Here is a 10,602-nt window from a genome sequence, read left to right on the forward strand (position 1 = left end):
TTATAGCTGCTATATATATTATAGTTGTTTTTTTCTAGCCCACTACCTTAATGTTTTGTTTCACTCTTATCGCTCTCATAGCATTATTTCCAGCTGCTAAAGGCAGCTGATCTCTGCAAAAAAAGCTAAAAAACTGAATGTACAACACCAAACAGCTGACAGATATAATTAGAAACTAGCCTGAGAACATAATAGAAGTTGGTGGAGAACAAATCAGAGCTAAAATGAGAGTGAACATTGCACTTACATTTGCTACATGGGGATATTGTATGAATAATTCATTTAAAAAGGTTGGCAGTGAATGTTAAAAATGTTATGACTAAATTTAATCTGGGGTCTTTCAATCCACCCAATATCATCCTTATGTTTGGCAACTCAAGGGTTTGATAATATTGCGGTGGTATATAGTTATTAATGCGACTCTTGCTGTCTCTGGAATTAGCAAGAATGACAGGAGGATTAAGAGCAATGTGAACACCCAACATAAAATAAGCACAAAAAAAACAATGACAGTAACTTGCAAATCCAGTACAATGTATCTATCTATACAACATAGATCCTAAAAATATTATTGCTCTATTAATAAATGTACTTATGCAAACTCAAATCTTAAAGTTTCTCGAGAATTTACTGGTTGTTAGGTGTACACATATACATCAACACACACACACACACACGCACACACACACACATACACACTTACTACTATGTAGACGTGGACACAATTCCATGATTAGATATTGCACGATTCTCATTAGCCACAGCAAACCCTTGTAGACGTTGTCACGTACGGTTTGTCCACTGCAGTCTCTCACTGTTTTCCCTTGAAAGTTCCTTCAACCACTGTAGCAGCACTTAAATTAAACTGGTTGTAGATTCATAGTCATGATAAAAAAAACAATGAGTATGGTATGCTTGACACAGCTGATTGACAGTCACCTTCCTGGTTCCTGGCAAGGAATCTTAAAAAAGAAGGAGGCACCATGTCATCAGCATAAAACAAACTTGTGGAGTCACTCAGAAGCCACAGCAGATTTCTGTTGATTTGGCTTCCAGTGCGGCAGTAGCAAGTTTCCTGAAGAATGTCGATGCCTCTTGATTATTCCTTCTTCTTCAAATTCCTTGGTTCTAGTTGACTTTGTGCCTTTGTTGTCTAGTTTTCATTGAGAAAAGCCTCTGGACTGGACACTCCATCATCACTGAGGATCTCCGTGTTGGTGAATGTCCCAGCGAGTGACTCACCCAGGGCCTGCTTGACAGGTGCCATTTCTGAAAGAATGATGTTATCATGGTTGCTCACCAGCGTGGCTTTGTCCATGATCTCCTTGCTATGCTTGGACACCACAGCATCCAGGAAGTCATACTTGTGTGACAACATACCACTTTCAAATAGGTACTTTGTCAGGTAAGAAAAGGCCATATTTGCCAAGAAGGATGCCACCATGGACACAGACTTGAATGGGAACCTCTGCTGGACAAAGTGCTCTACATCCCCAGTGAGGTGGTGGATCCTCTCCTGGTTCACCCAACCGGGGTAGTAGATGAAGGGAGGAAGTTTGAGGTAGGGCTCTCCTCCACCAATGCGTAGCACAAGACCAAAGATATAGGCAGCCACAGAGCCATAGGTGTTGGTGCCCTTGATGAATAACACACTGAGAAGTTGGGGAAAGATGATGACATAGACCAAGTCGGAGCTCAAGTACCACAGGCCATACACTGATCCTGTTAATAATGCCATAGCAGTGGCAAGAGCTCCGAATACAAAGATGGTGAGGCGCATCACCCACACAATCTCATTATCTGAGGCCTGGAGGAGAGAAGAAAGAGAAAACAGTGATGAAAACATATAAGAAGAAAAAAAAGTAACATCTGTGAACCACTGGGGTGAAACTAGAATTGATGTATTGATTATTTGACCGATGCTTTCCACAACTGTCTCAAATTGTGGTATTTGTTAGCATTATTGTTAGCACTCTTACCGACTGTCGAAAGGCGAGCTGATAGATGTTCCTGGCAAACATAGAGCTAGCTGAGAGAATGGATGAGTCAGCTGATGACATGACTGCAGCAGACACCGCCCCCAGACCAAAGAAGGAGATGTAGGGCGGGCAGAGGTGCTGAAGCACTATGGGAAGGATCATGTCTGATTCGTCCTTATCCTTCGGAGCGATGGACCCATAAGTAGTCTGGTTCCAGTCTGGAAGAAGAAATGGGAAACAGTCAAAAATGCATGATTGTAAAAGACAGAAATGTAAACACCAAGGCTTACTTTTGGGCCTCTTATGAGCCGATCAGTAATATTATCTGCATCCAAGTATCAGGATTATCTATGTGCTAAATTAAAAAAAAGTAGTTGCCTGAATAATTGGCCTGACCAAAAACAATGCAGTGACTTGTATGAGGCAATAACACAACATACCTGAAGTTGATCAGGCTATACTTGGCACACCTTCCTATGTTGAGATTAATAAAATTATGTTCTTGGCCACCTTGCAATTTTAAGAGGACTGATCCCTTAGCTTTTCAGACAAAAGGCTTGACCTGGAGACTTTTATAATGCTCCCGTGGATACGCCTGTTTTAGTTGCCGAGAAACTAAAGGCTTCACTGTGTGCTGAAATACAGCAGAGATTATCAATGTAATGCTCTGCTGTTAGTCAAAATACAGGGAAAAAGCCTCAGTAATATGAGGAATGCCAGAAATAATGGATACTTATTAAACATGGGACATCTATGTAATAATAATTATGGTTGATACACTGGTTTGTGCATATAGGGTCATTGGTCCCAAGTAAAATTACATTTTATTGTAAATTTGTATATAAATATAATTAATAATATTTAATGTGGGTTGTGGTGACGCAGTTGATAAGACGCCTGCCTTTTGTGTGAGAGACCCGGGTTTGATTCCCCATGTGAGCAAGACACTTAACCCCTAGTTGCTCCAGAGGCATGCGACCTCTGACATAATTAGCAATTGTCAGTCGCTTGTGTCAGCTAAAATGTAAAAATGTTAATGTATGCGAGAAGCCATTGATTCGGATAAGAAATTTTAAGCTAATTTAATACAGACGTTTGCATGGAGTTTAATTTGTCAGGGGGGAAACAACAAACATGCGCAGAGCTGCTTTGAGTTAAATGCTAACATGAGCAGGGTAACACGTTCAGTGACACTGCTAACACAATGATTTTTAGCATGTACAGCATAATATTTACCATTTTCACATGACCATAGTTTAGTGTGATACACGCTAACATTAGCTAATAAGCACTTAGGCCATTAAAGCTGAGGCTGATGGTCATTCAGTATTAGATAACGTTTTGGCCTGATGGTGCCACTAGATGATAAGTTAAGGGGTCACCAAAGTGTTTATAATCCACACTGAGGGGAACTTCCAATAGTTGTTGCCATTTCACCCCAAACAACAAATGTAAACCTCACGGTGGCGCTAGAGGGAAAAGTCAGGTGATCTCCAAAGTCAGTAGGATTCATTGCCTGGGAACCACGAGTGTCTCTAGCTGCCTCTATAGCAAATATGTTCTCCTGCCCTTCATATAGATCAAACTCCACCCATTCGCCACACCACTATGGTCCACATACTGTACTTCCATTCACTGGGACATTTGCTCTCTTTCCCCCTTGAACCCTCTGACATCTGACACTTTTTTCATCCTTCTCTCTACCTCCAGTGGTATACAATCTTTGCCTTTCTCTCCCTCCCCTGGATGTTCTCAAGCAGTTGTTGATTAGCGCCGGTTATACATGAAACAACTTCAGACGGAGCAGATTAATTAGCTCCTCTTCAGATGTAATATTCACAGAATCGGCATGGTCTGATGGCTCTCTCCTCTGCCCGTCGTGACAGTATCCATCTGATGTTGTTTACCCTCCAGATACTGTATGCATCCGCATTTACACGTCTGAATAAAAAGCTGCTGGGGTGTAAACAACCCAGGAAGGCATCGTGTTCCCTTTGATCACACTTTCCTGTTTGAATAAAGGATCAGATTCCTGGATGTTTCGATTGTCTTGTGATGTTTCATTAATTGCTTAATTAATGTGTGGCTGTGTGTGTGCACATCATTCATAGATCAGTGTCTGATATGTTTATGTTATCTGTGATAAAGCTGCAGTCCAGACGTAACTGTATGTGTCTAGAATAAAAATATTGGGTGACATTGCTGGTCATTTTTGTGTAATTTACATCTAATCCAGATGTAAATGACATGCAGTAGTGCTAAATCTATTGCTAGTATTTATATGGTTGGGTATTTCTAATACAAATGTCTTTTTAAAGTGTAAAACAAAAGTTTTAAAAACATTTCTATTCACAGCCATTGCTGTTTTAGGTGTGTGATATCTGTCAGCTAGATAAATACACATATCAAACAGTTTTTAAATCAAGTCCTACATGTTCTGAAGTGACCAGCTTGAATTATGGTATATTTTGAAAGCATCCACATAAAAGTGACTAACTAAGGAATTGTGGGGGTCCTGAAAATAGCTTTAAGTCTAGCAAAGCCCCATGTGTGTGTGTGTGTGTGTATGTGTGTGTCTGAGTGTGTGTATTTACCAGTGGAGGCCCCTATAGCTCCTATGAGGACAGAAGGGACGGCCATGACCAAGCAGCCGAAGGCAGCGAGGAAGGAAAGGACCTGGGCATAGGTAGCTGAAGAGGCAGAAAGAACCCGTTGAAAATAGACCTGCCAGGGAATCCCCCCCAACATCTAGAAACAGAAACACCATAGTAAATACAGACACCAAACCAACGCATAACAGACCAGCACTGGCACAGCTCTGAAACGTACTCTTAATGTTACAAATGTGTTGTGCAAATGCTTCTTAAATAATAATAATTATACTATATTATTAGTCTTTAAAAGGCAAGCTGTGTCTCAAACAAAAAACCTCTAGTGCCCCATCTTTCAATAGCACCTTGAATGCTTCACTTAAACCCTGTAAGACTTGACAGTGGAATCAAAATGTGTGTGTGTAAATTACTTAATGGATCTTATTGTAAAAAAAATATGGCTAACCAGCAAGCAGAAGTTGTCCGCCCAGAGCCATTTGTCTTCAGAGTCAATCTTCCCCAGCCAGGGTGACTGGTAGATTACTTCCTTGGCCGAAACAGTGATATCCGACACAGCAGGATTGGACATGGCAAAAGGCACGCTGATCCACTGATGAAGAGGAAAGAATGCAAATATCATTATTGTTATATAGATACAATATTTAGTGATTTTAATGTTTCCATTGTCAAAGCTGTTGACTCTGACACTGGATCCAAGTTCTACTTGTAGTTCCAAAAAATTCAATATCATTTTAAAAGTATACTGTAGCCTGGTGTCTTTAGGTGTAAATCAGTATGTTCCTGCCATTGTTACCCATCTCTGATATGAAGAATATGATACTTTTTTTGCATAATTAATACATTTTAATCAGCATTTTGATCCAATTCCACAAGTATAAATGGATGCATGCTGTCTTTTGGAAAAGGTGGATAAGAAAATTGTCGACACCTCAAAGATGAGTATAAAATACTGTCTATTGACAGCTTCACATTTTCAGCTAGCAAAATACAGGTAATGGTTTTGGCCTTCTTTGTCATCTCTAGAGTCCCATGCTGCATGTTGATAGTGAAACTCACCAAGCCCAAAAAGATACAGAAGAGCTGAACCACATCTGTGTATGCAACAGAATAGAGTCCTCCAACAAGTGTGTAGAAGATAGCTATCAGGGCTGAGATCACCACGGACATGTTGATGTTTATGTCCACAATCACACTGAGAGTGGCACCTATAGGACAACACATTCGGTCCCTCAGATACAATCGTGAGAGTTAAGAGAAAAGTGCACTGAATGTAACAGTTAATACGGTGCTCATGATGACAAAAGGACACATTTTTTGACATTTAAGTACTCCTGTCTAATAATTACCCACCAAGGGCAGATAAAATGGCGGCAGACCAGAAGATTTCCCCCATGAGCGCGGGGATGAAGAGCAAGCCGCCCATCCTTTTCCCATACAGCTGCTGGAAGGGATCCAGCATGGTGACGTAGCCACGTGAACGCATTGGCTTGGCAAAGAACAGGCCACCTGAATGATGTCAGACATTAAGGTAGGACAGACAATAGAGCAAAAGACCACTGTAAGAAATGTATTTTACACTCAGTTGAATCAATGAAATTGTATAATATTATTAACTTGTATGTAAGTGTGTATCTGGTGCTTAAGCAGAACTATCTCTGGTTGAAGCACTATAGCACTCCTGTTTATATGTACGATTATTCTGTATTTCCTAGAGGACCATACCAATGTTATTTTTTGCTAAACTACTACATCATACTCCCTGCTCATGCACCACAGGACAGTATAAACATAGAGGAACCTCAATAATGTTAATTTGCAGCAACTGCTGCTTTCATACTGTATAGGGTGCTTTGCACTATACTTTACACACACACACACACACACACACACACACTTTACAGTATAATTAAAGATTTTAAAAACATTGGTTCTTACCTACTACCAGGCTGAGAGCATAACCAAAGGGTGCCTGTGCCCAAGCCAGGCCAAAGTTTGGCAGGTAGACATACTCTGCTGTCCCATTGATGTAGCCCCCACCCACCCAAGTAGCTGAAAGAAGAAAAACCACAAGTATGTAAAAAGAAGACCAAAGACTAGGTTTGGAGCATGTAATGTTGCACAAGTTTATTCAAATAACAAGAACTCTAGTTTTGGTAGTCATGGTTGTGTATTGGGGAAGGAAAAGGATTCACAAAACCTTAGCTCGCTGTTGTTGCATCTTTAAGTAGTCAGAAATGTGATGCATGTAATGTTGAAAGTTGTGGTGGTAAATTATATTTATGGGCCCCTAGTGCTGTCCGTGCTAAAAAGGGGGTGTTTCTTTCTGAATTTAGATGACACCCATATGTGACGCGGGTCATGTTGAACACCTACTAATAAATAGGTGTAGTAGTTAAGCCCGTAGTTAACCAACTCACCCGTCATTGTGAATCCACCAACGAACAATCCGATGTCCCTCCCCCCGACCATGATGCTCTCGCTCCGGTCTACGCCAACACCGGAGTTCTTGTTCTTCCAGGCGGCCCAGATCCCCACGAACAGAATCAGGAGGTAAAAGATCACGATAGCCACTAGACCTGCGGCGTGGATGGCCATTTTCCTGTCGTCCGTTTCCTCCCGCCGAGATCAAGTGCTATTGCGCGCGGAGAACTGGGATCTCATAGAGAGAACTTTGAGGGAAAAAATGAGGAAGAAACACATTTTTCATGCATTGTCTTTTGCTTTGATCTGTAATAAAGATTTTTACAGAAACCTCACTTGGTGTCACACCGTTTACTATCAGGTCTAACAGCGCCCACATGAAAAAGAGCTATTAACATAATAATCAAGTTTTAAACACTACTATACAAACGTTTTGGTTGAGGCAACCAAACTACAAGATTTAATGTGTTGAGTGACCACATTATGTATTTTACAAACTAACACCCAGTCCCTTGCAGTTATAGAATACAAAGTGATTTAAATTTCACGTTTTTTTACGCACCAGATTATCTTCGGTTATACTGAAATATCCAGCTATGATAATTGCAAAATCACCACCATATATCAACACACAACTCTGAAGTCTCGCCGAACTCAAGCTGATGATGTTTTTTTGTTTTTTTTCAAGATTCAAGCCTCAGAGGTGAAATCACTATGGGAGAAAATTCAAAATCCGCATTTCCTACAAATAATAGTGAAAAAAAATAATTCTAACCTACATTTCAGGCTGAAAAACGCCTGGATTTTTTCGAGTCAGATTTCTGTTGGTAGCCTCTTTTGATGTCAAAACACTTAAGTGTAATGATATCGCTGCATCCAATGCATGCATCCAAACGTATACGAAACTGCTTTTACATTCCTGCTGGTTTATAATATATTTTACCAAACACAATGGATTCTTAGACAAACGATCAGTTGGCGCCGAAAGCGCCTTTAAATAAAAAAATCACAAATACTTAAGTGCCTTTTCCTCTTTGATCTTCGTCACATTTTGTGACTATAAAAGATCGTATTTAAACTCGCTCGTTAAAAGCTACAAAGTGTGACCCTACCTTACCGTGCCAAGGGACGCACAAGGAAGAGGAACAACCGGCACTCCATCATGTGTCAAATCCAGAAAAGTTAATAAAAAAATACAAAACTAGAAATTTCGGTAATGATCAGGGGAGTTCTCTTAGTATTGGTGCTGCACTTCAGCTTTTAAGACAGTTTAAGATGTTTTACGCGCGTCTTGTTGCCTCACTTTAATTATAGACATCGCTTAATACAATCGTTGTGCCAGTTTACTCACGCAATGTCTATACATTTTCCAGTAATTCCAATAAAAACTGTTCAGGCTGCTTTGTTGCCTAAAATGATTTTAAAATCTCCGACCGTCATGATTTTGTTTCCTTTGGCGCTTTTGTGCGTAAAAATCTATTGATGCTTCCCAAACGTGGCGCACCGTCACAAAACTGCGGACCATTAACCAAAAGGAGAACCAAGACAGATGCATAAGGGTTTTTGCGTACGATGTGCTGCATCACTTTCAAACCTGTGGGTTTCAGCTCCCGGTTGCGCTGACACCATGGTTCCCGCAGGCCGGTACTGCATTATTGATCTTGCGTTAAATCAACATCTTTCACTGTGGTCAAATGCAGTTACAGCCAGCCAACACATATTAGTTAAAGAAGAGAATATTAGAAACTGACATGACCTTACCTTCACTTTGGAGAAGCGGGCCTAAATCAATTGCAAGAGCAGGGCCTCCAAAAGAAGTGTGAAAGAAAATGTGTCAAAGATGTTTTTTGTCGGTAAAATGTGATGGTACCACAAAGTAAATCCTCTTGGACGACCAAGCACGATTCTCCTATGTTGTTTTTTAAGTCTCCAATGCTCATCGGAAAGAGAGACAGAGAGGGAGGGAGGGAGGGAGAGGGAAAGATCGAGGGAGGGAGAGAGGGTGGAGTGGTGGAGATGAATGGGAGTGGTGGGTTTATTGGGTGCTGTCAGGGTGGGTAGCTAGTGGATAAATGTCTTCCAGGGCAGGACGAAAATAGCACCTAATAGAGAGTGGCGTGACGCACAACCTCTCCGGGAAAGCTTTCCAATATCATAATATCATATTGGCAATGAATGAAACCTTTACTTTGCCAGGTTACATTTCAGGCCTGATTTACGACCTTGCTCTGCATTAAAGCATCGCCTTTATTTCTGCAAACGCTGGCTGTATGGTGGTAATGTTGAGTGTGCAAGCCCCGCACAGGATTACTTTTTCATTAAATGACCCACCTTACGCACGCCCCTCTGACTCTCCTTTTGGCAAAGAACATCACTCCTCTCCCAACTTTTTGCATTTAAACATCAAAATCCAAATCAACTCAGTACACATAGACACGCGTCACAGGGGAGGAGCAATAGCGACACACAGGACATTATTTTGGTCGCTTTTAGTACACTTTAAGTCGCTATTACTAAATCCACGCATCAAGTATTATTCTGAAGTAAAAGTAAAGTAACTTGTCCATGTTTTTATACCTCGTAAATGATGTTACCTCGTATAAACTGCCTTTAAACCACAACTAGAAACAGTTAAGGATCCTAAAAGCATATATTATCCAACTAAATGTGTTAGGCTACTTAATACTACTACTACTACTGCATCACGGAGGAGGTTTCTTTGGAGAATTCAGCAGCTGTCCATGGTGCTGAAATGTGAAAACAAACCTAAGTGCTCACAACGGAAACATTTTAGTTTATAAATAAGAATATTCGCGTTACCACATCGTTTTCACTTACTTCCAACATCTAGTCTACTACATTTAGTATAGGCTATTATTATAATATTAATATACAGAGTTATATTATATAGCTGTAGGCCTACTTAGTGTAAGTGAAACTATGGTGCTACTCAATGGAGAGTTTAGTTTGTGACCTTATTGGTCATTTGCCTTGATGTGAAGCCTTTTCGGTCTCATTATACCTTCAACTGTTGTTTCACACGGTTAATTTTTACAAGCAATCGACAAGCATTTTCCTTTAGTGAATTCCACACACAATTGAATCCACCGCTTTACCTGCTATATAAATGAGCTCCTGGATGTAAACGAAGATGCTGACTGGACTGCTGGAAATGAGACTTGCTTGAATTGTGAAGCGTCCCCTAATTTATAGTGTCTGTGCGGCTGACAGGCTGCCAGACACAGGGCAGCTCTAATTGGAGAGTTTTCTAAAAAAGTAAGCCTCCTAAACACCTCCACGGTGTTGCGGGTAGTCAAGCAGCCTGGAAGAGTCGCAAATAACTTTGCAATCAGCATCCACGAATGATAGTAATTTTTCATTTCCCATATATGGCTTAATGATCAGTCTCTATTGAGCCAATCATAAAAAGTGCTCTAGCTGCGCGCTAAATGTATCAACTGGCAGATCATATCACATCAACCAAATGATATAGTCTAAAAGAATAAAAAGAAATTCTAACTGAGGGCTTTAGGCTGCCTTCTCAGAAGACATTGGTCGCCATCCAGTGGCTTTCTAATGCTTTACTCAAA

General features: G+C 40.6%; 1 protein-coding gene across 1 annotated transcript; it reads right to left on the minus strand.

Annotated features, from left to right (window-relative positions):
- Nucleotides 1-579: 579 nt before the first annotated feature.
- Nucleotides 580-8,930, minus strand: LOC119903534 (high-affinity choline transporter 1). Its single transcript, XM_038719790.1, has 9 exons — nucleotides 8,774-8,930; nucleotides 7,009-7,260; nucleotides 6,527-6,640; nucleotides 5,942-6,097; nucleotides 5,648-5,796; nucleotides 5,037-5,180; nucleotides 4,574-4,727; nucleotides 1,980-2,197; nucleotides 580-1,807 (listed from the first exon to the last, which is right to left on the minus strand). Exons 2-9 carry the CDS (start codon nucleotides 7,184-7,186, stop codon nucleotides 1,154-1,156), a joined length of 1,767 nt encoding a protein of 588 aa, XP_038575718.1. The 5' UTR covers nucleotides 7,187-7,260; nucleotides 8,774-8,930; the 3' UTR covers nucleotides 580-1,153.
- Nucleotides 8,931-10,602: the final 1,672 nt, after the last annotated feature.

The sequence above is a fragment of the Micropterus salmoides genome, unplaced genomic scaffold (assembly GCF_014851395.1).
Source record: "Micropterus salmoides isolate LMB-PRFRI ecotype aquatic unplaced genomic scaffold, ASM1485139v1 Ms_hic_scaffold_15, whole genome shotgun sequence".
NCBI classification, from domain to species: Eukaryota; Metazoa; Chordata; class Actinopteri; order Centrarchiformes; family Centrarchidae; genus Micropterus; species Micropterus salmoides.

What these genes read in the sequence shown, in the direction of transcription:
- LOC119903534 (XM_038719790.1), bottom strand. Translation starts at nt 7,186, where the DNA reads ATGGCCATCCACGCCGCAGGTCTAGTGGCTATCGTGATCTTTTACCTC. An exon ending in CGCCATTTTATCTGCCCTTG is followed by an intron (nt 5,797 to 5,941) that starts GTGGGTAATTAT and finishes GTTGTCCTATAG; the next exon opens with GTGCCACTCTCAGTGTGATT. An exon ending in TCTGTATCTTTTTGGGCTTG is followed by an intron (nt 5,181 to 5,647) that starts GTGAGTTTCACT and finishes CCTCTTCATCAG; the next exon opens with TGGATCAGCGTGCCTTTTGC.